At 34.4% G+C, this 27,959-nt stretch overlaps 5 protein-coding genes across 7 annotated transcripts; all 5 read right to left on the bottom strand.

The window, feature by feature from the left end:
• Positions 1-105: 105 nt before the first annotated feature.
• LOC120194195 (protein NETWORKED 4A-like) lies at positions 106-19,880 on the bottom strand. 2 transcript variants are annotated; one of them, XM_039196579.1, is made up of 4 exons: positions 19,876-19,880; positions 3,536-3,558; positions 2,935-3,046; positions 106-1,965 (listed from the first exon to the last, which is right to left on the bottom strand). In XM_039196579.1, exons 2-4 carry the CDS (start codon positions 3,548-3,550, stop codon positions 239-241), a joined length of 1,854 nt encoding a protein of 617 aa, XP_039052510.1. In that variant the 5' UTR covers positions 3,551-3,558; positions 19,876-19,880; the 3' UTR covers positions 106-238. The 2 variants fall into 2 exon arrangements, with proteins under 2 accessions (XP_039052510.1, XP_039052509.1); XM_039196578.1 differs by lacking the exon at positions 19,876-19,880 and adding an exon at positions 4,368-4,465 and having other exon boundaries at positions 3,536-3,607.
• LOC120194202 (ran-binding protein 1 homolog a-like) lies at positions 7,628-10,072 on the bottom strand. Its single transcript, XM_039196587.1, has 4 exons — positions 9,803-10,072; positions 9,553-9,704; positions 9,333-9,458; positions 7,628-8,158 (listed from the first exon to the last, which is right to left on the bottom strand). The coding sequence occupies exons 1-4, from the start codon at positions 9,955-9,957 to the stop codon at positions 7,929-7,931; spliced, it is 663 nt and encodes a 220-aa protein (XP_039052518.1). The 5' UTR covers positions 9,958-10,072; the 3' UTR covers positions 7,628-7,928.
• On the bottom strand, positions 11,920-14,992 carry LOC120194201 (ran-binding protein 1 homolog c-like). Its single transcript, XM_039196585.1, has 4 exons — positions 14,721-14,992; positions 14,474-14,625; positions 14,264-14,389; positions 11,920-12,439 (listed from the first exon to the last, which is right to left on the bottom strand). Exons 1-4 carry the CDS (start codon positions 14,873-14,875, stop codon positions 12,201-12,203), a joined length of 672 nt encoding a protein of 223 aa, XP_039052516.1. The 5' UTR covers positions 14,876-14,992; the 3' UTR covers positions 11,920-12,200.
• Positions 13,791-27,959, bottom strand: LOC120194197 (probable protein phosphatase 2C 25). 2 transcript variants are annotated; one of them, XM_039196582.1, is made up of 5 exons: positions 27,380-27,959; positions 26,905-27,246; positions 26,627-26,806; positions 26,350-26,537; positions 13,791-13,803 (listed from the first exon to the last, which is right to left on the bottom strand). In XM_039196582.1, exons 1-4 carry the CDS (start codon positions 27,878-27,880, stop codon positions 26,379-26,381), a joined length of 1,182 nt encoding a protein of 393 aa, XP_039052513.1. In that variant the 5' UTR covers positions 27,881-27,959; the 3' UTR covers positions 13,791-13,803; positions 26,350-26,378. The 2 variants fall into 2 exon arrangements, with proteins under 2 accessions (XP_039052513.1, XP_039052512.1); XM_039196581.1 differs by lacking the exon at positions 13,791-13,803 and having other exon boundaries at positions 26,136-26,537.
• LOC120194305 (mitogen-activated protein kinase kinase kinase 18-like) lies at positions 21,607-23,231 on the bottom strand. The gene has a single exon (XM_039196644.1). The coding sequence runs from the start codon at positions 23,185-23,187 to the stop codon at positions 21,607-21,609; it is 1,581 nt and encodes a 526-aa protein (XP_039052575.1). The 5' UTR covers positions 23,188-23,231.

Below are 27,959 nucleotides of genomic sequence, written 5' to 3'. Positions count from 1 at the left end.
CAGCAACCAGATCCGACATTTCGAGCATAATTAGAGAGCATCTTCTTGGCGCTAGCATTGTGAGCAAACCTGTCATTTTCCATCTAAAGTGGAACTTCTGTTTACTGTTCTATCATTAAACACGCAGGAGATGACAAAGACACCTTCAGGGACTTGTGCAATAATGTAGATACTTCACTCAAAACAAAAAAATTGAGCAACCAAGTAAAATGAAATGGTTCTCTGTAGCATTGCTTATTTATGTTGTCAAAACTGGAACTCTCTTTTGCCCCATAAATGCTTGCCGAAGCCAATGATACCTATCCTGGTAATGCTCAAGGGAGAAGCAAAGCTGCCTTATAACTTCTCTTTTCTCTTCTGCTCCCTCCAGTATTGTGATTCTTTGCCTCTCAATCACATCCTCTACTTCCTTGGCTTTTGATTCCAGTTCCTCCACCAATTTATTTGCCCCTTCAGCACTAGCAATTAGCTCCACATGTTCCACATTTAATTCTTGGAGATGTTCGTCCATTTCAACAATCTGATTATCCCTAGAACTAATCTCTGCTCTCAGTGATACAATACTATTCTCAAGCATATCCCTCTCTGCTTTTAATGTCTCGAGGTTTTCATTCAAAACTTTAATGCAATCGCTTCTCTCAGCAATCTCCAGTCTTAAATGCTCAATTTCCCCACGAAGCCTCTCCTCTGATTCTCTTTTATCATTCACAGCTTTTCTGATGTCCTCCTCCAAGGACCGGCCACGTGCTTCCCATTCTCTGAGCTGTTCTTCCAAACAAATTCGTCCCTCCAACAATTTTGATATTTCAGCTTTGATATGAGCCTTTTCGGGGAAAATCTTCTGCTCAGCATCAGATACAGCTATCTTCAAATCCCGGATCTCATGATCCCTGTCTGATAAACTATTCTTTAACATTGCAATTCTATCCTGCAGCTTGGAGACCTCTCTTTTCTCTGTATTCAGTTTGGATTTCCATGTGACTATCTCCCTTTGAGCCGTGTCAAGCATACCCTGCAACCTTTGAATTTTTTCATAAGATTGATTCTTCTCCAGCTTCAAACTAGCAATTTCTTTCTCAGAACCCTGGAGAATCTCTTTAGTGATGCTTAATTCTTCCACCAGTGCTTGCATCTTGCCATCTGCATGTCTATTATCTTTCTCAGATATACCATTCTTACTTTCAAGATCCATTAATGCCTGATTTACCTCAATCTGCTCTGTCTTGTGCATCTTGACACTTCCTTCTTCAGATGAGTCCGAGTCGGCTGCCTCTAGCGGTTTATATTTTTGGAGCTCGATCCTCAACCAGGTGACTTTTTCTTCAGTGAGCTGTATTTTTCTGTTAGCAATTTCAAGTTTTTCCTCATACTCCCTAATTCTAGCAAGAAGTTCAGAATTATTATTTTTTGCCCCCCTCACCGAACCATCTGTATTTTCTTCCTCTAGCATCCGTAGCTTCTGTTTCACTTCATGGAGCTCAATCTCCAACTCGACCATTTTCCTGTTCAACCCTTGATCACTCCCATTCCCTGAAAAAACTGAGTAATTATTGACTGAGGAAGCATCAGATTCTGTTTCAGAATCTGTTCGAGTAGATAACTCGTCGTCCTCTTTCTGGTACACATCACTCCCACCAGAACCAAGGAAGACAGTAAAACCAGCAGCTCGTGGGCCAGATTTACGGCGACTAAGCCTTTGGTCTGAAGCTGGCCAATTCGAGGGTAGATCAGAAGTAATATCAGAAAAGTCGGAACCCTGAGACTGGAGGTCAGATGGAATATTCCTCCTCAATTCTCCTGTCAAGTGGTCATAACGCTCTGCCAAAGATCGATACATGCGGTAGAACTCCTCAACGTGAGACACAAGTTCTGGCCTCCTTTGATAATAAATCTCAGCCTTTTTTGCAAATGAATCTCCATCATCTTCAATCAGCTTCAGCGTCTGTCTGACGCTGCGATCCATTTCTGTATTCAACAATCTTAATGTTATTTTATTGTTTGACATTTCCAGTATTTTATTGATTTCAGAAACAAAATTCTCTCTGAGATGCAAAAGAGAAAAGCACCAGAATTACGATAAGAGCGGAAGTGACTAATAGTATACTACCCTGATTTCTAATTTAGTAACTTTTGCTTCTTTTAGAACCTAAACATCTCTTCGCTTCACCCAAAAGAAAGATCAAGCATTTAAACATTGTAACAAACTGTTCAGCTCAAGAAGATGTAAAACACCTACAACATTTACCTTTGACATGCATACAAGAAAGGAAAAGACCACTCGGCGAACACAGGAAAGAATTAAGATTTAAATCGCCTATGATATCTCATTTCAGTTGTGACAAAGGAAACAAGAAAAGGCATGTATGAACTTGAAGTATTTGCTATAATCTTATGGTCTTCGACCCATAAAAGTCAATACCGTACCAGTACCGATCTTAAACCAGTACTAAGTAATTCAAGTACCGTTCAGGTTAAAATTTTGGTGTGTTTTGACCTATTTCGGTCGATACTGATTAGTAAAAGATTTTAATATTTTAAACTAACTTCTAATTCTTTATATCTTACATCTTTTTTATTTTTTGCATTAACTTATTTAATAATATTAAGACTTATATTTTAATATAAATATATTTATACGCATGTAATTGAGGTATATTTGTATTATATATATATATATATATTGAAAAATGCTTTAAAAATAACGATAAACCTTAAATGGTATACAGAAAACACACTGGTACCGAGTGCCAGTACTGGAGAAAAACCAGAAACCCGCCGCTATGGTATTGACTACTTTGCTTTAACTCAAATTGATTAGTTGCCTGAATTCTGGAAAGGGGATTTGGTTGGTGGGTGCGTATGTTTTTTTTTTGTGTGTGTGTGTGTTGGGGGGGGGGGGGGGGGAATTATAGCAACACCTTACTTAGAACTTACCCACAACATTTTCTGCTAGCCACCTTGAATTCTTGGGGCTGATGTGGCTATCCCACCACCATGAATGTGTCTTTCTGGATTCTAGTCTCTTCATACTTTTAGTTAAATGACCCTAAAATGAAAAGAAAAGAAAAAACAAAATTAAGAAACATATAACATCTTCACTGCACAATCGATAATGCTATTTTTCAAAATTTATTTGAACAAAAACTCTAGATAAAATCTTTTAAATAGGAAAAGATCTGCTTTAGCTATAGACTAGTATATTTTTTTTTATAAATAAAGAATTAATTGGTGGCATCAGAATGCAAGAACATTTTGTATTATTGATTTACACTACATAGCTTATGTTGTTATTTTGACTAGAATCATAACATGAATAAGTAGATATTGAGCCTGAGCTTGGATTATTAGGCTAGAAGCAGAGGATATTACACACAAATTGCAGTAAGAAAATTCAGAACTGGAAAATGCTAATGCTAAATGCTTGCTATCATAAAAGTAAAATATAAAAAGAACCTAGACATGTATAGTTGTAGATATAGTTAAGTAAGCTAATGAAAGAAGTATGTTTAGGAAAAGGAACAGATTAATTTAGTACTGAAGAATTTGCCATCTTGGAAGCTGGCTAGAAGTGTGCGGATCACTGATCAGTATCGGGTATAAAAAAAACCTGGGTTCAGTGAAACAGTGCAAATCAGTATCCAACCTACATAACAGCAAAATTAGTACTTGTACGTAAAAATATAGGGTTACAATACTTAAACATTATTACACTACTAGTAGAGTATTAGCATTTGCACATGAATATAGCTGGTAAAATGAATGATTCAATTGATTTGTTCCATTCCATAAAATATCAAATGGGGCATGGACTCCAGCTATAGTATGAGGAGAAAGCACACGCATTATTAGCGTCAGTTGAGTTGTACTCTGACTTCAAAGACAATTAAGACTATTAGCAGTAATTCAATTGTTTGTACAACTTTGAGAAGCAGTCATCCAGCTGTGTTTCGATGCATTCCGTCATTCTAAGACTAATTTATTTGCAAAAATACAAAAAAAAAAATAGAAGCAAGATAAGGACAACTTTTTGGGACGGATATGGATAACCAGAAGAAACCAAAATCGGATAGAAACGGTATCACTCAAAACGCGTTGATTTGATGCGGATAATCAAATAAGTCGATAGGAATAATAGAAGAGCAGAACATCTGATAGATTTCTACATCATAAATATCATGAAGAGGTGTGACAAATCTCTAAAATCATTTGAGTAGGATGCGGGTAGGCATGTTATAACCTAAAGGCCGATCTCAATTTCCAGAACCCAGAAAACTATCCCGAATCGCTAATTGATTTTTTTTGTTGAAAAATAGTAGTAGCAGAAGAAGAAGAAGAAGATTAGTGCGAAAATGAAGAAAATAACTTACAGAGAAAAAGGGAAGAGGCTTTAGACAACTTTCCGAATCTCTTTTGTATCTGTTGCTTAATTTGTTATGGGAGAGAGAGAGAGAGACTGTGCAGAGTCGGGAAGAAAGAGAAATGGCATGGGCAAAGCGGCTTGGTTTTAATATCCATCCATGTTCACATGGGCATGCAACAGAGTCAACAAACTCGCATCTTTCTTCTCACCTCGTTTTTTATTTATTTATTGTTTAAATGATGATTACCAGTTTTCTTTCAATGTAAAATAAACAAAAACATAAAAGTAGTGCATTGTATTTTTTTTATTTTTTTATTTTCAAAGTTTCAATTAACAATATATGTTTGTGATGTTTTTAATATATTAAATAATTATAAAAATATTGCAGTTTTGTAAAGCAAGTAGAATAATAATAGCAAATAAAAAATGGCCCCAATTAATTGGAAGAATGGGAGCATTTTCTAATTGTATTATATCTTATAATATTAATATATTAGTTTAGATTGAGAAAACAATTCCAAAAGTAGGGTTAAGAAAATGAGGGATGTGTTGAACGGTGTGCCGGGCGACTAATGATAGTGCCGTGCAACCAGACGAATAGCCAGATGTCTTGGCAGTGCCAATGCCATGCGTTCGCCAAAAACTGATGGTTTCTCCTTTCAATGCCGTCGTGAACTGCAATGCATGAGTCAAGACAGCAGGCAACAGAGATAGGACGTTTGTACAAACTTCCGGACGGGGAATATTATATAGTATAATATTAAAGTTTAATGATGAAATACATACTTTACCCTATAACGTACACACAGCAATATAACATGGAGTTGCCGCTTCAATTAGGGGGTGATAAGGGTGTTTAATGGCTTGAGTAATTTATTAATAGTTTGAATTTGATTCGATTAAAATTGGATAAAAATTTAATTTGGTTTAATTCGATTTAAAATTGGTTTGAGATTTTAACTAATTGAGTCTAATAAAGTTTAACTCGACTAAATAAATTTGCGAGTAACTAGTTAACTTTTTATAACTTTTTAGTTGTTATTTTTAAAAAAACTATTCCAATAAAAATTACTAATTTACTAACATATAATAAAAAAGATAAATTATTAATCTATTAATTTTCTAATAAATAATTAAAAATACAATATTATATATTAATAATTATTATTTTATTACACCAAAAAATAAAGCCGTAATTATTATAATTTTAATCTATTTATGGATTGTTATTTTAGTGTTTAGATTTTAAATATTTTTTTTGTTAAATTTATTAATTTGTGTTTATATTAAGTTTTATATAGTATTAGTAGATTTAACTTGTAGTTAAAAATCGGTGAGTTTAACGAGTAACGAGTTAAGTAACAAATTTTCTTAAGGATCATGAGTCAAGTAAAATTCTAACGAACTTAACGAGCAATGAGTCGAGCAACAAATTTTCTTAACGAGCACGATTTAAATAAAATTTTAACAAATTTAATTAGTAAATAATTCAATCAAATAATAAAATTTTTTAACGAGTTCGAGTGGAATACTATTAATTCGTAATCGAATCCCTATATAATCACCACTAAGGGGTGACGCATTTATTGGGGTTCCCGGGTTCCGAATATGTAGCACGTTTTATTGTCTCTGGAAATGATAATATCAACCACTTTTTCTTCTTTTACATATATTGGTCTGTTTTATATTGTTTAATATATGTAAGTGGGATTTGCTAAATCATAGAGGGTCCAACCCTTTCATATCTCTTGATCTGAAATGTGTATTATATATGGTTTTAACGGTACCTACTGAAACAAGGATTATCTCTCCCTTTTCATATCATTAACTAGACATTTAGTTAGTAGAAAATATCATTATTAAGAAGAATGATTTATTTTCATAATTGTATTCACATATTTATTTACGGAAAATATCATTACTATGTAATAATTTATTACTACTAATAGTATTTTTGAGTTAAAATTATGAGAATGTTATTATCTTCAAATTGAGTTTTTTTTTTCAGTTAGAGGGTCATATTGATTTTTTTTTATAAAAATACATAGGCATGTAATGCATTTTTACCTATTTTATATTTTAAATTTAAATATTTTTAATTTTTTTAAAAATAATTAAATCCTTAAACTGTCTAAAAGAATCAATTAGGCCTTTAAACTTAACTAAAAAAATTAATTAAACACATCTACCACATCATCATCTATCAATAACTACCACAACAACATCATAAACTATTACATTAATATTGTAGATTGGCTTATAAGCTTTGTAAACTGTCATGTAAACGTTGTGACATTCAATATTTAATTTTATTAGTCAAAGAATTAGATGGATTTTTTTCATAAACTAGTTTTTTTTCAAAAGTTTAAAGACCTTAAATACTACTAAACATATTTTTTATTTTAATGATATTTTTATGTGCTCTTGTTTACAACAATATTTTTATTATTTTTTAATTTAATTAATATTCAATATGCATTAATATTGTATTTTTATTATAAACTAAAATTTTGTGTTATAATGGAACAAAATGAGTTGGAAGGGTCATCATCACCTTTGCAATTTTTGATATGAATTAATCGATCAATAAATCAAATACTAATGACTAATTAAAAAAATTATGTTATAAAATTTCTTATCAGCTTTATTCTATTTATAATTCACATATTAAATTTATATATAATTTTTTTTCTAAATTTATACTTTGACAATTTGTTCGTCTCAATTTTTGAAAAAATGTATATCAAATATGTTTAATATAATTTTATTTACGAGTTCAAATTTCCATTTATAATAACTACAAATATTTTTTTTTAATTTTCAAAATATTAATAATGAAAATTATTTTCTAAAAATAAAAAATATATATATTTTCTAAAAATTGAACGGAACCTTAGTATTTATCTTAGTTCTCCTAACATCGTTCTCTACCTTTGCTGTCCATAGCGCGGACGCTAAGGATCTTACGAATTGCTATCTCAAATCCGGCTTCAAGTTACTTTCATAGACGGACCAAACGCTTAGGCCATTTGCTTCTCCAAATGTGCTCCCCCGCTTGTCCTTTGTGGATTCGTCTTTCCTTTAGTCTCCTTTGTTACACGCATCAAATGACCACAAAATAATTGCTCTAATCATATAAATTTTACGGGCTTTCATTTATACTCGTTTCTTAATAACGTAGAAATAGAATGGATATCTGAAGCGAACTCTGGCAAACCAAATTCTTTTTCACCCAAAATTTCAACTCTCGAGACACAGATATATATAAATTTCAAAAGTAATTAATGGATGGTCGGAGCAGAAATTGAACTGACGCTGATACTACTACCAGGAAAACTCCGGTTGAATGAATCCTCCTCCACTCTGTCCAAATCCCAAACGCACTAACCACGCAAACACGACTGACAAAGAACTCGGGGTTTGACCAACCCTTGACACACACCCAAATATAAGGACACAAGGACCTCGACCATTCCAACTCATATATTACGTATTTAGTTTCAAAGAATACAAATCTCACCATATTCGCCAAAAGCCTTGGGGTATGGAAAGCAAACCCAAACTCCCTTTAGGTAGAGGAAGCTGCCTCCCCATCTTTCTTTTCAACATCTGCTTTTTCTGTTTGCTTCTCTTCCTTTGTAGCAACATCCTTCTCCTCTTCAGCTTTAACTTCATCTTTCGTTTCTTCAACGCTCAACTTCTCAAGTGACTCAGCAGCAGCAGATGCATCTTTATTTTCCTCATTTGATATTTGTGATTCAGCCACTTCTTGGAACATTTCCATAAAGGTTTTGCAATCTAGTTTTAAGAAAAAAAAAGTTATATCGGTAATATCCAAATGTCATTATTCCCTCAAAGCAAAACAGTCATTGTATTAAAACCAAACAGAAGCCAAATTACAAAGAACAATCACATGCCATTGATAACCCCAATCATAACCCATTTCTATTCTTTGTAACTGATAATCTCTGTAACACTTCCCACGAAATGATAAAGAGGACTCAAAGTTCCATTTTACATGGTATATTAAGCTCTCCAGCATGGTTATTACATTAAAGTGTCAAATCATACGCATAATTAATTTTATCATGTCTAAAAGACACTCAAGGATCCAATCATGTGCACAATACAGCAATAATTCAGATGCAGCAACAGTTAATTTAAGCTTATTCAACTGGACATGCTAGAGCACACATCCGATTTAAATGACGTGTCATCAACAGTGAAATTCAATTTATCCTTATACCATTTGATTTATTCTCAAAAAAGGGAAATACCAAACCCATGAAAACCACCAAGGTTAACAAGCAAAAATGCTTTCAATTTCCTTCAAATTCAACATGGGCTACTGGGGAATAAACTGATGTTAACTGCAAGTTTTAAGAAAACAGAACTAGTATTACTCAACATTTAATTGAGAAATTTGTTTGCCAGTTCATACTATAAATTAGTAAAATGCAATCATTTTTCAATGCATATTTTGAAACTGATACCAACTCACACATATTGAACAAAAGTAAAATTTCAGTTACTATGAAATTCATTTTAAATATTTAAATCGTGTTCAACCAAGCATTCAAACATTCAACAAGATATGAACACTTGATTAAAATGCAAGTCACTAACTACTCAAAGAAAATATCAATGCTCTTACTAGTCCACTCGAAGAAATTCCGTTTACTTAATAAGTCCTGATGTGTAGATCTAGATCGGAGATTAAATAAGGAGTTGAAATAATCAATTTCATTTAGCACAGTAGCAGTGGCTGATCTAGAAATTTAAGAAAGGGTCCAAAATTTTAATATTCTTTTCTTAAAGATAATAGATATGCAAAAAAAATATTTCTTTATCCTTAAGACATTAAATTAGATTTAACCATTTTTTCCAAAATAATGGGATGCACTTGGCACGCAGGGGCTTAATGGAACTGCCCTTGCGCAGTAGCAAATGATTTGGAGTAAAATATACTTACTTTCAACCGATGCAAATCGAATGCAGAAAAGTTCATCTTTCAATTCACCATCTGCAAAATCAGAAGCGTGCCATAAACAGGATTTATCATTCCCAGCGTGCTCCTGCACTGTCATCGTCGGCAACACTGCAAAATTATGAAATAATCAGAAAATGGAAGAAAAAGGAACACTGGCACAGAAACTTAATTTAGGGAGAGACAGAGAAGGAAGAGAAGATACCTAGATGATTGGCGCAGATCTTGAGAGTCTTAGATTGCCTCATAACAAGGCGAACTTTTCCAGTTTCTTTGTGCTTCAACAGCTTCACAGTACCAGCACCTCTCTCTTTCCATTGATTCCCTTCTTTATCAAAACGATAGAGCTTCGACTTCCTAGAAAATAAAGTTACTTATATTCATTTCAATCGGATCTCTTGAGAAATCAACGAATATTCGAATATCGGAAATATAAATAATAGAAAAATACTGACAGGTCGAGGATGGGATCTTCGTTCTCCTCGCCGGTGCTAACAGCGACTTCCTCAAGCTTGATAATAGGGGCGACTTGAGCGCCGGTATCTTCATCATCGGCGGCGGGAGCTTCTTCGTCTTCTCTATGCTCGAGCTCGGGCTCTTTGCTTGCCATAACGTTTTTTTAAGGGTGAGTCGTGCCTATTTCTTTTAATCGAGATAACAAAGCGAAAGAGAATATAGGCTGTTAGGGTTTTTATAGAAGGGGAGAGGGAGTGAGGGTTTTCTCTGGACGATAATGAGAAAAAAGGAGGGTGTTTTGGGTTTATTCTAGTTGGGATTAGTGGCTTGATTGTGTAGAGTCGCTGGCAAAATAGTAATGTTACTTTACACTCTTTATTTAGTAAGTTTAATTATTCACGCAGTTTTTTAAGTTTAAAAAAAAAATAGAAAACTAACCCAATATAAATTATTTTAAAATTAGCTTGCATGTATACATATGAATACTTTCGATTACTGATGGCAAGTCATGAGTTCTCTCCCATGTCGGAGTTATTTCTAATTCTTGGTGTTCAAAGAGGAGAAACTCCCAAGTATTTGGGCATGCATACCGAGCATTTCTTTATTTTAAAAATAAGAGATAATTCTTTCAGCCGATTGTTTGGCTTGAAAATCTCATCAGCCAGGAAATCTCGATGAAGAAGATTATTTGGTAATTAATTTTTTTATAATCAAATAATATATCTTATAAACAGAATATATATTTAATTTTCAAAGGCGTTAAGAAATATCATCTTTTGGTAATTCATTGGAGGGTTTGTATCTTTTTCCGTTAAAAAAATCATACTCAAAATACATACAAGGTGTGAGTATGATTTTTTTTATTAAACTAAAATGATTATAAATTACTAAATGTACTAAATACTCTTAATCATTTGACAATAAACGTTCAATCACATTACATATTATTTATTATTATTCGTAATGGTTAATATAATATGTTAAAGAAATCAAATCACGTTACGTATTATTATGAGTGCAATTATTTTTTTTTTACAAATTCCAAAAAAAAAACCCAACAACTCTTGCATCGTTTGTCAGTTAATTTGTGACTGGAAAGATGTTATGAACTTAAGCTGTATTCCACTAAAGAACAAGAAGTTACAGCAAATAGAGAAAGATAGAATGAGAAATACGAGGGAAGAATAGAGAGAAAACTAAAAGGGGAGAGAGTAACAGATCGTAACAATATTTTTAAGCCTTTTCTTCTATTTTCTACTGCCTTTTATAGCCAGTTGCCGTAACCAACAAGGCTTAAGAGTTTGTTGAGTTGGCATGGCTGGCTCTTGAGTCATAACAGAAGATTAACCAAATAGTTTGGAATTTATGTTGGTGTTATTTATGATCATGATTGCACACAAAAGCCGTGTAGTTGGGATCTTCTGTGCTAGCCGTTAAAACTATGGTGTACAAGAGATTCGTACAGCAATATCGACGAGTAATGCTCTGCTCGCTAAACAAGGGTGGATTTTTTTACTAAACGTGATAAATTTGCCCAGTCCTTGGTCTTGGTGATGTAAATCAACATTCAAGGGAGTGCTTCTAATTCATGGTTGTAGAAAGGTTTACTCCTCTAAAGATATATTTGTAGTAAGGGGCTGGATGTACAAGTGTGGAATGATGCTCGCATTCTTTAGTTCTGCAATGTTCAGACTCGCAGTCCAAGGACATGATTCTCTCGCATATGGGAACTGAGATTATAATCCTGTTTCTTTGAAGCACGGTGCAATGGTTGGCCATAAGACAATCATTTCCCCACCATTTACGAATCTCCTCTCTCATTGCACCCCCGACATTGTTGTTGCCTCCAATTCAAATTCCAAAAAAAATCCTCAACTACATCATAACACGAGATTTTACAGGGAGAAGCTTAGGAGGATTCTTTCATCATAAATGAGATAACAGCTCTAATTAAATATATTTGGGTTTTTCCATTATGCAATAATTTCTTAATACCGTAGAAATATAATATGCGTTTTTGTTGAAGCCAACAACTGAATTATAAAAGCCGTTTCTGGCAAAACCAAATTCCCTTTAACGAGATCTTTTTACTCTTGAAACACATAAAAAAATATTCAAAATAATAATCCCCAACTTTTTTTTTGTTCAAAACCCCCAACTCTCTCTATGCATGGGCAGAGCAGCAAAAGAAATTTGACACAAAGTACCACTACTACTACCAGGCAAAAAACCCAGTTGAATGAAATCTATCCTCGACATGACTTTAAATATGACAGGGTTTAACCAACCCTCGACAACGCCCCAAACCCAAGTACACAAAAGAGCTCGACCATTCCAACCCATAAACTCCCATATTCCCCAAAAGACAATGGCACGGAAAACAAACCCAACCTTCTTTTAAGTAGAGGAAGTTGCCTCCCCATCTTTCTTCTCAATATCTGCTTTATCTGTATCATAGGCTTTTGTTTCCTTTCCTTCATTTGTAGCAACAGCCTTACCAGCTTTATCTTCAGCTTTCTTTTCTTTGACGCTCAACTTCTCAAGTGACTCCGCAGCAGCAGATGCATCTTTGTTTTCCTCATTCGGTTTTTGCAATTCAGCAACCTCTTGGAACATTTCCATAAAGGTTTTGCAATCTAATTTTAAGAATAATGTAAAGTCAGTAAAAACCAAAAGGCTTTATTCCCTCAAAGCAAAAAAGTCATTATAATAAAATAAAAAACAAGCCAGATCTCCAACAACCATTGCAGTCATCCATAACAACAATCTCAACCCAGCTCTGTTAACTGTAATTGATTCTCTAAACACTTTCCACTCAAATAAGAAATAGAGTCAACTTTCACAGTTCCATCCAAGCACTTTTCATGGTAAATCAATCTCTAAAGAATTGCTAGCAAATTAAAGGGCCAAATAATATATTTAACAGATTTTATCAAGTCTAAAAGATTTCAATTCAGCTCAAGGATTCAAACATGCATGATCATGACAATAATTCCCAAGCAACAACAGTTAATTTCAAATATCTTCCTTTGGGGATCCTAGAGTACATATCTTATCTAAACGCCATTTGTAGGGGTAAGATTCGATCAAATCGAGTCGAGTTAAAAAATTTCAGGTCATTCGCGTTGACAAGTCGCATTTTACAACTCGAACTTAAATAGAAATATTTTCAAGTCGAGTTATTCGAGTGTCTATGTTAATTTATTACAATTACTTATAGTATTATGGCAAGTATTTGTTCCAATTTTTTGACTTTCTATAACCATATAAGATACATATATATTTTATATTCTTTTTACATTATGATGTTATTCAATATATTAAATACAATCTAAAATTATAAAATATATTCATAAAATTTTATTTTAAAGAAAGTATTTTGAGGGTAAAATATTGAGGAGAGTATAAAGGAGTCAAGAAATTGATGGGAAGAAAGAATTTGCAAACAATTATAGTCAAAAGACCAAATTGAGTAAAATGCAAAGTTAAGGGACTAAATTAAAAAGAGTACATTTTTATTAAAAAAGTAAGAATTGAAGTTACATAGGTACTCTATTGTGATATATGAGCATGTGGTTCAAATTCACAAAAAAGACTTAAAAAAAAAGGATGCATTGAAGAAATTAGGAAATTATAAAAAATTGAGACTAAATTGAAAAATAGAAATTTTGTTATCTAAAAGAGGAATTGAAAGTACATATGTATTCTACGATGGTTTAGGAGCATATGGTTCAAATTTGGTAAAAAAATGGACTTAAAATGAAGGAGAAATTGAAGGAATAATGAAATCAGGGACTATTGTAAAATTCTCATAATACTTGGTCAAATTTTTTGTTTTACAAGTAACTCGAAATTTAAAAATTTTAACTCGACTCGAACTCGAAAACCAAATTGATAATTTGAGTTGACTCGAATGACTTAGAATTGGAAAAAATCAATTTTTTGAGTCAAGTTTTGCTCACCCCTAGCCATTTGGCATCAATAAGAAATTAAATTTAACCTTGTACCATAGTATTAGTTTTCCAAGAATGTAAATATCAAACCGAAGAAAATCACTATGGTTAACACATAAAATGCTTCCAATTTCCTTTGATGTCAACATAAGATACCTGAGCAGTGAAAAATTGAAGTTCACTCCATACTTTAAGCATACAGGATTGTAGTAGTGGTAGTAGTAATCGATACGTATGTGGGAGAGTCAATTGCAACTTCATGATATAAATTAGTAAAATGCAATCATTATCGTGTTCAACCAAGAATTCATTCAGTCAATAAGAGAAGAAAATTTAGGAAGAATGAACTACTAAACAAAATGCTCAGCTAGTCCAATCTATGAAATTCTGTTGAGTTAGAAAAACCCTGATATGCAGATCCAGATCGTAATTAAAAATTAAGAAAAGAATTGAAACATCAACGAATTTAGCAAAGTAGCGAAGTGATTCAAAGTAAAATATACTTACTTTCCACGGATGCAAAACGAATGCAGAAAAGTTCATCTTTCAATTCACCATCTGAAAAGTCAGCAGCGTGCCACAGGCACGACTTATCATTCCCAGCATGCTCCTGCACCGTCATCGTCGGCAACACTGCACAATTTTTTATACAGACTATGAACTCAGAGAGTAGGGAAAAAGAAACAAGCAGCAACAGGATTGAGGAAGAGAAGATACCCAGATGATTGGCACAGATCTTGAGAGTTTTGGATTGCCTCATGACAAGACGAACTTTCCCCGTCTCTTTGTGCTTCAAAAGCTTCACAGTACCAGCTCCTCTCTCTTTCCATTGATTCCCTTCTTTATCAAATCGATACAGCTTCGACTTCCTGGTAAATAAAATTATGTCTAATCGGACCATTCGGATCTGTAGAAAATAAACGAATATTGGAATAAAAAATATTTATATAAGAAGAATACTGACAGATCGAGGATGGCATCTTCGTTTTCTTCGCCGGTGCTGACAGCGACTTCCTCGAGCTTGACAATGGGAGCCACTTGAGCTCCGGTGTCTTCATCTTCGGCGGCGGGTGCTTCTCCGTCTTCTCTGTGCTCGTGTTCGGGCTCTTTGCTTGCCATAAGTGCTTTTTTAGAGTGCAGCTATTGTTTTCCGCTTTTTCCCAAAGAGGTGCAGAATACAGATCGGGAAATTTAGGGTTTTTCATAAAAAGGGGAGAACGGGAGAGGGAGGGAGTAAGTGTTTGTTTTTAACTGTTGCAGTAGCCAGGAAGGAAGCGGCGTGAGATTTACGCAAAATGTAAAAGTAGTCAGTGTTTTTTTTTCCATCAATAATGAGAGAAAGGAGGGTGTTTGGGTTTTAGGGCGTTTTTATTCGGGTCGCTAATAGAGGCTTCCTGCCTCAGGTCGGAGCTGAATGGAATTGCTGGCTTTTTGTGTTTCCTCTTTTTCTGATAAAAAAAATAACATTAATCATTAGTCATCGAAATTTAACCCTACTTCAATTTTGGTCACTTGAATTATACACAATTAAAATTATAACATTATTTAAAAAAAATTATTTTTGTCTCTTTACGGTTAGGTCTAAAACGATTAGATTACATAATTTCTTTTACATGAAACAACAATTAATTTTTTTATTTTTTTTAAAAACCTCTTCAGTCTTCAGGATTGTCTTTTATTTTTTACTGTTGTCATTAAAATTGTATTCTTTCAAGTTATTTTAGATATTAATTGTCTCATCATAATTTATTTAGACAAATTTTCTTCGAACCTTTTTAAAACTTGTAATTTTTTTATAAATTCTTGTTGTTTAGAGGGTTTTTTTTTGTATTTGATGTTTTTGTAGTTGCTGTTTAAAATCTAAATGATAAGAAATATCATTTCTAAGAAGTATCATTTCTAAGAAGATAAATAAAATATCTCAACTTATTCCATCGAATAACGGATAATAATACTCATAATATTTATTAGCCTTTTATAATGCATATATTTTGCATGCACAAGTGTTCAAACTTAAGACCCCTAAGGAGAATAACATCAACACTTCTTTTAACCACTGATGTCGCTTGATAGGTTGAATCATATATTATTTTTTTAAATATATATATATATATATATATATATATATATATATATTGTGTGTAACGACCAATTGTAAGTTAATCCAATCTTATCTAATCAGAATAGTATGTTAATATGATTAAACTGAGTTTAACTAATTTATGCTTTCTAGTTAGACTCGGTGAACAGATGAATACCCTATTGTATTCCAAACAAAAACTTAGGGAGCGTTTGATTACTGGAATGTAACGTTACTATGAGAATATTGTATTACCTTGTTTGGTTTGTTTAGCAGGACTGTAAGATTACAATGTTTGGTTGGAGAAATATAAGATTACTTGTATGCATATTTTACCAAATTATCCTTATGATATATTTTTTAAAGTTAAACTTTAATATTAATTTATAAATATTTGAATGAAAATTCATAAAAATATTTTAATCATTATACTATCTAACTTTTGAGGAGAAATTACATTTAATATATAATTAATATAATTAGTATATTAAATTTATATTTTTAAATAATGTTCATAAGTATTATATTTATTTATATATAATATAATATAAAAAATAATATTATGGTAGTATAATATTACTTTAAATAATTACATTTTTACAATAATACTATTTTTTTCATCCCATAAAATTAAAAATAATAAAATATTGAATATTACAAATATAAAATATTTTAAATACTCAAAATTATTAATATTTTAGTAAATCAAACTCTTTGTATATTATTATTATTATTATTATTATTATTTTGAGTAAAGTATAAAAAATAAGAATTTAGAAGGATAATTATAAAATGAATTCATTAGTCTAAGGGTATTCTTGTCCAGAGTGATGGGAATGTAAGATTACCTAAGAATTTGGAGATAATGACATTCTCATCATTTTAACCAAAAAATGTTACTATTGGGAAAAAAGTATTCCCGGTAATGTAAGATTCCGCGAACCAAACACACCCAAAAACTTACCCTGGTTTCATCAGGATATGCAATGGAATCCTTTAGCGGGATATATGGACATTGGAGGCAACCCCATCCTAGTCGTTGGACGTGGTGTTAATGGAGCAAAATCTCCACCCACTTTTCATTTCGGGTATTACTAGCGCTTGTAAAGCATGAATGCATATTCTATGGGTGGCAGCAAAATAAGGAAAAAACACTTTTACTCAACTCAATCAACAATAGAGCTACTAAGGGGATGAGATGCCCTCTCCCACACTACCCTAACTTTTAGGCTTTAAATTTAGTTGAGTCCAAGCTTTCAATAAGCCGACAGAGAGCAACCAGCACTTGGTGATGTTAATTTCGTCCCAAAATGGACCATATTATTGATCCAGGCATGCTCAAGAGTAAAGAACAACATGTGGCCTGATTACGTTATAACAAAAACGCATGCTACAAACCATTTCTTTTACTATAATGGAAAAGAAATAATCAGAAAACTATACTAAAGAGACTAAAGTAGATGCAGTCTGCTCCTTTAGCACTATGTTACGAGCAACATCAGGCGGTTCTCCAAAGTGATTGATTCCAAATGGCAATTGCCATGCCAGTTTTACTAAAGCGTCAGCGACCTAATTCCTTTCACGACAAACAAATTTTACTTTCACAACCCAGCTTCTCTGCATCAATTCAACAATAGTCGACAACATCGAAGATCCAAATGCTGATTTCGTGACATGCTTCAAAAGATTAATAGCTTTTCTAATAACAGTTTCTTTTACGACAGAACGAAATTCCATCTTCCATGCATTCAGGGATTGATCGAGAGGGGGTGTTGGGGCTACAGATTTGCAGTCTCACTCCTTAAAAATTTTAATTTCCCTTATATCTTAGGTTTTTTCTTTGTATTTTTTATTGATGATTTAATTTGACACACCCTAAAATCTTTAATATAACTTTTTAAGTATACACCCCTTAAAATAAATTCATGCGTCCCTGCATATATTGCTCAATCTTTCATATATTCCTCAAAGTTTCGCATCAAATGCTGAACATACACCAATGGTCTTCGTGAATCAGAATTGCCACTCTCCATCAGCGTCCCTTGTAGCACCAGCAAATGCAGCATAGCCACTATTCAACATACAGGCCCTATCTGTATTGATTCTTAAGTTTCAACATACAGCATTATCACGTGAATTATTTTTTTTCACAGCAATATCTCGTGAGTTTTGCCAGCTGGTAGAGTCCACTTTGCAGATGAGTGAATCAATCCTAAACTACGAGATTGGGCTACTTATCAATAGTCAACGATGGACTTATCTAAATTTTATATATAATTTTAAAAAATTAAAAATTTAGATACTAAAACAAACTAAAACTGATAATTTAAATAATAAATACATAATTTACCCTAAAATAAATTAACACTTTTTAATGGTCAAAAGACTTGAGAACGAAACTCAAACTAAATGGAATAATCATCATACCCGTAAATCTTCTAACTCCTATGTCTCGCTTATTAATGATCTAATTAATTTTTTAGGTAAAATACACAAATAATCCCTTGATTATAAGATGTTATTTTGTTAAGTCTCATAACTATTAAAAGTTATAAAATGGTCTCCCGACTAGAAGGTGTTGTTTTGTTGAGTCCCCTGACTACTAAAAGTTACAAAATTATCACTCGATTATCCATATGTTCCAAGCTCATCCTTTTTCGTTAAAAAATTGATGATCGTCTGAGCTAGACATTAACCTACTGACTAGTATATGACAAAATCTAATCACATAATTGTTTGAGTTATATTTTGTGGATTGACTCTCCGTTTATATTATCCCGTCAAGTTAATGTTTGAAATATCATGACGTCGAGTCAGTGCTTGAAAGCAATGACGATGCTAGTAAGCATCTTTAAAATATGATCTTATCATATCTTAGTCAGCAGGTTAACATCCAGCTCAGAAAATCGTTAATTTTTTAATGGAAAATAATGAGTTTGGAACATATAAATAATTGGGTGACCATTTTGTAATTTGTAATAGTTGAAGGACTCAATAAAACAACACTCTTAAGTTAATAAATCATTTTATAACTTTTAATAGTTGAGAAACTTATTAAAGTAACGTCCTATATTTGGAGCGATCATTTTGTGTACTTTACCCTAAAATTTCTATAAAGTTTAATGAGTCGTAATTAAATTCACAATCGAATCGGATCCATTTAATATTGGAGGAGTTGAAGGAAATTATAGAATATCTAATGTTAGTTTTTATTTCATTTTAGAACTCCGTTCAAAATTTAACGTTAAGTTTTGGGGGAAAAATGAAAGTTTAGGTACTAAAAATGATAGTTTAGGTACTAAACGCGTTAAGTTTTAAACAGTGAGGTACTAAATGAAATAAAAACTAAACGCTAGGTATGATTTTGAAAAAAAATAAAAATTTAAGTACTAAAACGGAGTAAAATTAATAGTTTAAGTACTAAATACGTAGTTTATCCTTTATTTTATTTATAGATGCATGTGCAACACCTGGTAAAAATTGATTTAAATCCCATTTAATTTTATTTAAAAAAAATTATAGTATGATTCATTTGGTGAAAATATTAGAGAGAAAAATATATTATCTGCACACGTGTAAGTACTTAAAAATTTATAGAGGGACGCGAACAAAGCAACATTAGTAATAAAGGAATTATTGTTATTCTTTGAGCTATCAAGTTCGAGTAGGGATGGCAAAAAAAACGGAATCCGTCGGGGAAAACCGAATTAAACGGGTCGGTTTCGGGGATGATAAACGGGGACGGGAAAAACCAAATTTTTAAATGGGGACGGGGACGGGTTTGGTAATCCCCGTCCCGATTACCCGAATACCCAGCCCGATACCCGGCCCGATAAATTTTAAAAATAATTATTATATATATATATAATATTAATAAATTTAATTTAAATTAAAAAATATATATATAAAGGAGATTAGGAATTACGTGATATCATTAATTTTTTTATATAATTTTTGGTGGCTTATAATTTTTTGTGTGTAATTGTAGCAATCGGGGGTCACAACTGTTTGATGACGGTGGTGGTGTCGTTAACGTGACTTGGAAGTTGGAACTTTGGAAGAATGATTTCGTTTATGAAAGTTGAAACATTATATTATTAGTCGTTGTCATTATATTTGTCTATTTGAATTGTTTTTTTTTTATATTTTGGATGCATTTGGTTGTGTTTGACGTTTCAAGTAAGTTTAGATCCGATAATGACATTATTTTTTTAATAACTCGTGTCATCGTGTGAAATTTAAACGGTAATGGTTATCCCCGCGGTGAAAATTACCCGTTTATGCTAAACGGTGATATACGTTTCCCCGCGGTTTTTCCTAATTACCCGATGGGGATCCCCGTTTAAATTCCTACGATTTTTTAAATGATGACGGGTATGAGTTTTTAAACGGGGACGGGGGACCAATCCTTGGTCCGAAACCGCCCCGTTGCCATCCCTAAGTTCGAGCATCACAAATATTAGGGATTTGACCATATAATATTAAATGTTTAAGAGTTATCTTTAAACAAATACTACATAAATTTTTTATGTTTTTTTTTCTCATTGTTATCTTAATTAATATTTTTATTGAAATAATCTAAATATGTTATTTCAAGAATAAAAAAGATAACATGTATAAAATTATTTTTAATTAAGTTAAGATGATTATAAAGTAATATTTGTTTTAAATACTTTCAATTATTTAATAATAAACATTTAATCAATTTTATTGCATCACTGATGCTCAAACCCAAAACATTAAAGAATAACAAACATTCTTTTAATTAATGAAGTAGTTAAATTCATGCAATATATATATAGAGTTATAAATTAGAAAACTTGTATGACGAAGAAATTTTAAAAAAAAACGTGTTCCTCCATTAGGTTACTGTTCATACACTACAGCATTTTTCAATTCCGCGTATTCCTTTTTTTTCCCTTCTTATTGTAATAATATACCCTACAAGCCATAACCCTGTGGCCAAATTATGATTCTTTTATATGAAAAATGCGAGTGTTTAATTCACATTGAAAAACAGTTGTAAACACTTCCTCCATCCTACTATTTTCTTCCAAAAGAGAGTAAAAAAATGTACCTTTTCCTTTACGAATGTTTCCATAGATCATGTTCAGCGTAATGTAGGGGAAGAGAACATTAGTGGGGAAGGCGAAGCCATGAGACACAGATGGTGTTGGTTCAATGCCAAGCTACAATCCAGAACAAGAGAGGATAGGAATCTAACCGAAGATAATCAATACGAAGAATTAGTTGGTTCGTGTTTTTTGTTGACAAAGCATGGTCTTCAAGTCCAGGAATTGTTCGAAGATTTGATAGCTGCCATGGGCCAAGCAGTCTCTTTCATTTTCCAACTGATGATGGGGTCTAAATTTTATCTGGTTTCTATTAATCTCTTGTGCGGGACTGTTTCATGTCATCCGAGCAAGCATATATATCTTAATGGATAAGAATAAGTAAACTGGGCTTAAAATTAGATGAAGGGAAAGATTATCCATTCCCACACTCGCACAGCAACGTGTGCGTTGAACCGATACAATCTTGTGGTGTGCCTTTTTTCCCAATGTCCAAAGTTATTCTTATCTTTTCCATCTTAAAATCACTTTAAACAATTTTAGAATAGTAGTATCCTTTCTTCGACTTTAATTTCAATCTCTAGGATAGACATGGGTCTTGGTCCTTAAACCAACTTGAACAAGGAGTTGGCTAAATCCCCCCCCTTTTTTAAATTGCTAAAAAATATGTGTGCCATCACCAATGTAAGTGGTCTATGTCAAAGCCTTAAGCTTTTGTCGATTTCCTTTTCTTTGTGATGACTCGGAAAATATGGAATAACTCCTTTCAAATAAAGTTTGATTTGATCTTGGAAAAATAAATGATCGTAATAAAAAAAATTGAGGCTGGGAATGAAATGTAAAGAATCAGAGTAATTGAAAAATAGCAATAAGCTGTATCTGAATATTCTTAAATTACACAAAAATAGTTGTAATAATAGATTACAAAATATGTAGATTCCCCGCTCTCCTTTTTCCATCGTTAATTCCTCCTCCTTCTGTGGCCTCTCCCGACAGCACGAATCAGCCCAGCTGTCGCACCATAGTGCACTACTCGACCATTTTAGCCCTTTCACACCCTCGTAATTACTGCATTGCCATAAAACAGTGTTTCTGTTGCTAGTGCTGTCAAACGAATCGAACAATACCAAACCCATCCAAGAACCCGAATATACCGAACTTGTCCCCTCCGTTCCCTTCTTTGTTCTCATCGATTCTGGAAGTTCCGTACTTGTCCCTTCGTCATAGTTCCCGCATGATTCAGGAGCGTAACCCCTTACTGCTATCCATCGATCTGATTCCCAAATTACCCTTCCTTCCGTCGCTAATTTACCAATCCTCTCTCTCGCTGAAGCTTCAGAATTCCCCGTGTTATCTTCTTTTTCGAAATTCGAGTTGGCGAAATCGAGAACACTGCGAGGAGATAATTCTCCGACGATATTCGGTGCTGAAGCCGATGCTACAAATGGATGCTGCAGTAGCTGAGCGCAGCTCCACCTTTGGTTCCGATCCCTTCTCAAACACTTATCGACGAAATCCTTACCGAGCTCGGATAGCTGAGCCGGTAACTCCGGTAATTCATCTGAGTTAGCAATTCGATTCAGTGAGTTGAAGCCTTGGACCTCCCAAGCCGGCTTCCCCGTGACCATCTCGATTACGGTACAGCCTAAGGACCAAATATCACTCTTCGGTCCCTGATACTCACCGCGAATCACCTCCGGAGCCATCCAGAGTGGGCTTCCACGTGGCAAAATCATGGACCTACATCTATCATCCGAGCTTTCGTTTTTAATCTCAACCATCGCTGAACCGAAATCCGCCAGCTTTACGGATGATATATCGTGGCCCACCAAAACATTTTTTCCTTTCACGTCGCAGTGCACAATGCCTTCACCGTGCACGTAATTCAACGCCGAAACTATACACCGCGTGTGCCACCGCAAAATCTTCTCCTCCACGTCAGCCAACCGGGTTCTAACAATAGCTTCGTCAGCAACGGTGCCACCTGCCAAGTACTCCATGTGAAGGTTCCGAGAAGTCGCCATCAGCGACTCGTTCATGGTCACGTCATCGCCGAGATACTCAACGACATAGGGAGAGGAAAGCGAACGGAGGATCCTAATTTCGTTCTCCAAAGACTCCAACTGGCTAGGAAGACTCGTTGCTATGTCGACGGACTTAACTGCAAAAATGGCACTGTCGTATTTATTGGTTGCCGATGTTACAGTGCCGAAGGAGCCTTTGCCTAAACACTTCCCTCTACTCCAAGAAATTTTCTGAGTACTGCTCTTTCTCTCCATCTCTGAAACTGAAAAACTCTTCTTTTTTTCGGTTTGTGATTTTAAGATCCCAAATGGGTATTTAAATACTTAGTCTTGCGTGGTGACTTAAAAAAAACTTAGTCTTACGTGGAAATTATAAACGGATAACTTGGAAAACGGTTTGACAAATGGCGCAACAGTTTTTTTCTTTGAACAAGGCATGTTTTTTTTATGTGAAAGAAATTGAGGGAAGAGTGGAGCTGTGGAGGGTGATCCTGGATTCAATCCTGAAACCGAGGGCCACGTGTAATTGATGAAAACCGTTGATCTGATTGGAGGGTGGGTATCTTACTTGCAAGATATGTTCTCGCCGTGTCGGGGGGTTTGGTGTTTTTTGACATGTGGTTGTCATGGTAATAGCTTACACGGTTCGTGGAAAGCATAATTGTAGGTGAGCATCACAAATTCTAATAAGAAACTTCACCTTGCCTTTCAAATTTGTCTAAAAAGATGGTGGAGCTAACACACTACATGATGTCCACCTAAGAAATCGAGTAGTTAAGCTAAAAATATTGGTTGAGAAGTAAGGGGAAAGGGGAAAGGGGAAAATAATAGTATAAAGCTTGAGAGAGGTGCCATGTTGGTTGCCAAAAGGCAAGTCTACAAAGGCCTAACGAACAGGATACATGAAAAAAAACGGTACGTACACGTCGCAACTACAAAGAAGTCGAGGCTGTTGGTTTTGTGTGGAGGGGAGAGATTGCCATTTGTCTCGATCTTCAAGTCCCAAACGATGCTACAGTTTGTGTCTGGGTTTTGCTCTTCAAGTGAGAGTTTGAGTAGAAGTCTGTTGACGTGCGTGTGTACGCCACCAGCCTCCAATAAAATGAATAAATTGGATTAATGAAACATCAAGTGGGACAGGATAAGATTTTACGACCGTCGTAATAATAATAATAACAACAACAATGGCATATAACGTTTTTAAACCATCTTGATTTTAAAATTTTAAATTGTTTTAATTAAGGTTTAAAGCACTAATATTGTATTTACTGTTAGCAAAATAATTTGCGTGATCCTTTTAGCAGATAATCACGCTCAGAATTGCGGATGCTTGTTGTACTGGTACTAATTATATGGATTAATTTTACCCTTCAGATTATATTATACTTTGGCGCTAGTGAGAAGCGATCTAATCTGAAGATCATGCGTTGCATGTGATTTGCTGATTGTGGATTGAATGTTTGAAAGTGTATGTAGATGGACATGCCATCAAGTGAGGTCCCTTTTTCTTTTTTTTCTACCATTTCTTAATCCGGCTAATTTAACACACTCAATCATCAAATATAAAAAAGGCAGAATAGCAATATTCCAGTATAATCCGGCTATAAACAAGGTATCGAATTTTGGATAAGCTAGAACAAGTTCCTTACTCAAAGGGAAATGCCAGAGATTGTTGTCCACGTAAATTTTGTTTCCGGCCAAAACCAAGGAATGGCACAAAAGGTTTCCGCTAATGCTTTAAAAAGATAAAAGATGAGAACAATAGGTTTGGTTTTACGGTTCAATATTATATTGGGAGAATAGTCGTTTCAGACTATAGTGGAACACGACTATTTACCAGCCATCAATGAAAAATCTAATGTCAAGCTCAATTGATGAAAACTTGAATGTCTATGTTAAACAAATAGCCGGGTAAGTTTGGATGCCAGTCAGAAAAGCAGCGAGGTTTGTTCCAAGGCTGTCAATATTTGTCATAACAAAGCAAGACAAGAAAACAGAACACGAATCGGGTGGTCGACAGTCTTGACGTGCATGAACAGCAATTTCTTTCGTTTTGTGGGATCGATAAAATGCAAACCTCAATTCCCCGCAATTTGATGCCGCCCCTCTTTTTCTTGGGATTCATGCACGCGTATCTAATCGCAACTTGTTATCATATAAATAAATATATACTTTCCTTTATCTTCAAAATCATATGCTTTCAACTTACAGAACACTGTGTCAATTGTCATGCAATCCTGGAAGTTCGGTTAATTTATGCACCTCTCTGTTGTTCTGAGGGCTTGTTTCTATCGAAGTCAAAACTGTAATGGATTTTGTTGACCCTTGATCTTCCAAATGATCCTAATTAGGGTTTTGTAACTTCGGTTGACAGTCAGCATAGATTAAGATTACTTGAAGACAAGAAGAAAAATGTAGCAGAACTTTTCAAGGCCGCAGCATGTGTTTTTGACTTGGACAGACATTAATAAGTTTGAAAGCTCAAAACAAAGAACATGAGTACATGTTGCATGCCACCAAAGACCTCACTTGTTGCTCTTTCCACTAAAGACTGCGGTATTTCTAGGAACATGTGTGATGTAGGACAGTAAGAGTATTTAAAATGTAAAAACCAAAAGCAATTGGCCGTTCGGTCTCGTTCTCATGTGCTAGTTGTGGGTCAGATACAGTGAAGGGGTCATATTTAGACGACTGATGACTGAACATGAAAAATATGATTCTGTCGCCAATGCCAACTAACTTGAGTGGGGGAAATAATTTGTAGTGGTCTTGCTGGCATCAGGATATTTTCTTTCCGTTTTATGATAAAGATTAGGTCAATGATTCAATCAATGTGCAGTAGTGGTTTTTGCCGTTCTAAACATGAATTCGACACTTAATAGTACATTTGAAGGAACGCTCATCAAGAAGTTTGACAATGTCAAACTGGTCCATAATCGCAGGTTACCAGGAAAAAGGAAGTCCAGATTCATAATAACGTTCATGCAGACAATAATCAAACTTGGCAACAGCTAATCAACTAGAATCATACCAGCTATTGAACCAGTTCTTATGCAACGGGTAATATTTTTGCTTCATAATTGAAGACAAGTAAATCAAGAAAAAACACAATTTTTGTTATTGTAAAATAGGCTTTGCATGGTTCATCAAAATGATGAATTTGATAATCTGCAAGATAATCAACAGGACAGTTGATAACCTTGTATAAAAAAATGAACTGCCACTATCAGAATAAATTATTAGAAAATTGTGTATAAAGTATGTCCTGAATTTACAACTCTAAGGCCAATGAATATCAAATATTATAAACAAGTTTACAACTGAGTCAATGCAATGGGTACAATTCTTGTATTTCAGATTCTGTCTTCTTCTCCTATACTAACAATGATCAAGAAACTCGGCCAGAGTTAAATGGACTGATGGCCTTCCATTTAGAAACTGGTAAATTAATATTGCCCAAGCTGGACCAGCATCACACTAATATCATCAGATGAGCCTCGTGAAACAGAAAGGTTGACAAGCTTTTTACAGGCATTCAATGGATTTGGTTTATTGATGCCAACACATGAAGGACGAGCAATGTCAACTGCTTCCTGATTACTAACCTGAAAAAAAAAGGGAAGAAGCTGTTAAGTTTAATATGGAAAACCATATGGAACACCTAAAAGAAAGATTTTAAAAAATAAAAACCTACCTTATCCCATAAGCCATCAGAGGCTAATATCAAGAACTCGTAGTCGGGTTTGATACTAACGATCTTTGTCTCTGGCTCAGCTATTACCCACTGTTTAAGGTGATTGTCTCCAATTCCTCTGGAGACAGCCAGAGAACCCTGAACCCTCCAAACACCGCGGCATAAGTCCACATAGCCACCCTGCGAAAACAAATAATGCATTAGTCCAATTGCACATCTTGAATGAGAATTGTAAACAAAGCACAAGTCAAGTGTGATTTATTTGAGAAACAACTTACGCAAGTCTCAATTCTGTTCCTTTCGTCCTCCCTTGACGGTCGGTGATCAGAGGTGAGAGCTTCAGCAGCACCATCCCTGCTAAGAACAGCACGGCAATCACCAGCATTTGATACGACAAGGTTTCCATTTTTTATCAGAGCGGTCACACAGCACGACCCACCGGTTACATTTTCCTTAAGGAACTCGGTATCTGTTCTCAAATATCCTGCTTTGACAGCTTCCCTTTCATTGGTTTCATCTCTTCTCCTAACAACTTCATCTAAAATGTTCTTCCCCAACATCTGTGCAGCAAACTCTGCAGCCTTAACGCCTCCATGTCCATCAAAAACACCGAAAAATGCCTGCAGTTATTATATAAAACGAAACGAGTCCCACCAACTTCAAATTCATAATTGATGCCAAACAAAAATCAATTATAGCATCCATCTTTCTCTTTTTTTCATCATTTCAAATCCTCTTATACTATAAAATTACCTGTTTGGAATCTCCTTGGAGTTTAACTGAAGCTGCAAATCTATCTTCCATAGCCTCTCTTCTCCCCCTTTTGCAATAAACTGAATACCCGTATCCCTCTCTCTCCACCTCTCTCACAACTTCACACGGAGTCGTCGGAACCCCGAAACGCAAGGCCGTCGTCGCCGCTGGTATATCCAGTCTTGTTGGTCTCTTCCTCTTCAATATAGTCGGACCCGATCCAGGACCAAGCCCTACACTCGAACCCGATTCCATTGAAGACGTTGACGTTGAAGCAGAAGACGATAACAGGGACCCAGGCGGCGGTTTTTGAAGCCGAAGCCTAAAAGGCGAACAGGGCGAAGAAGGAGACGGTGAAGGAGGAGAAGGTGAAGGTTTGATGTGAGCCAATGATAAATTCAAAGCTTCGGGCGATGAACAGATGAACGAAGATTTGTTACAGAAAAGACCCATCGACGGTGAAGGCACCGGAGAGATAGATACGGCGAGGGAACACGACATGTCGTTATATATATATATATATAGTTCAAATTATGCTCCTCTTCTTTCTATCAAAAAAATATGTATGCTACTTCTCTTT

Source organism: Hibiscus syriacus, unplaced genomic scaffold (genome assembly GCF_006381635.1).
Source record: "Hibiscus syriacus cultivar Baekdansim isolate YM2019G1 unplaced genomic scaffold, ASM638163v2 tig00116997_pilon, whole genome shotgun sequence".
Classification (NCBI taxonomy): Eukaryota; Viridiplantae; Streptophyta; class Magnoliopsida; order Malvales; family Malvaceae; genus Hibiscus; species Hibiscus syriacus.
This window is presented reverse-complemented; position numbering and strand designations above follow the sequence as displayed.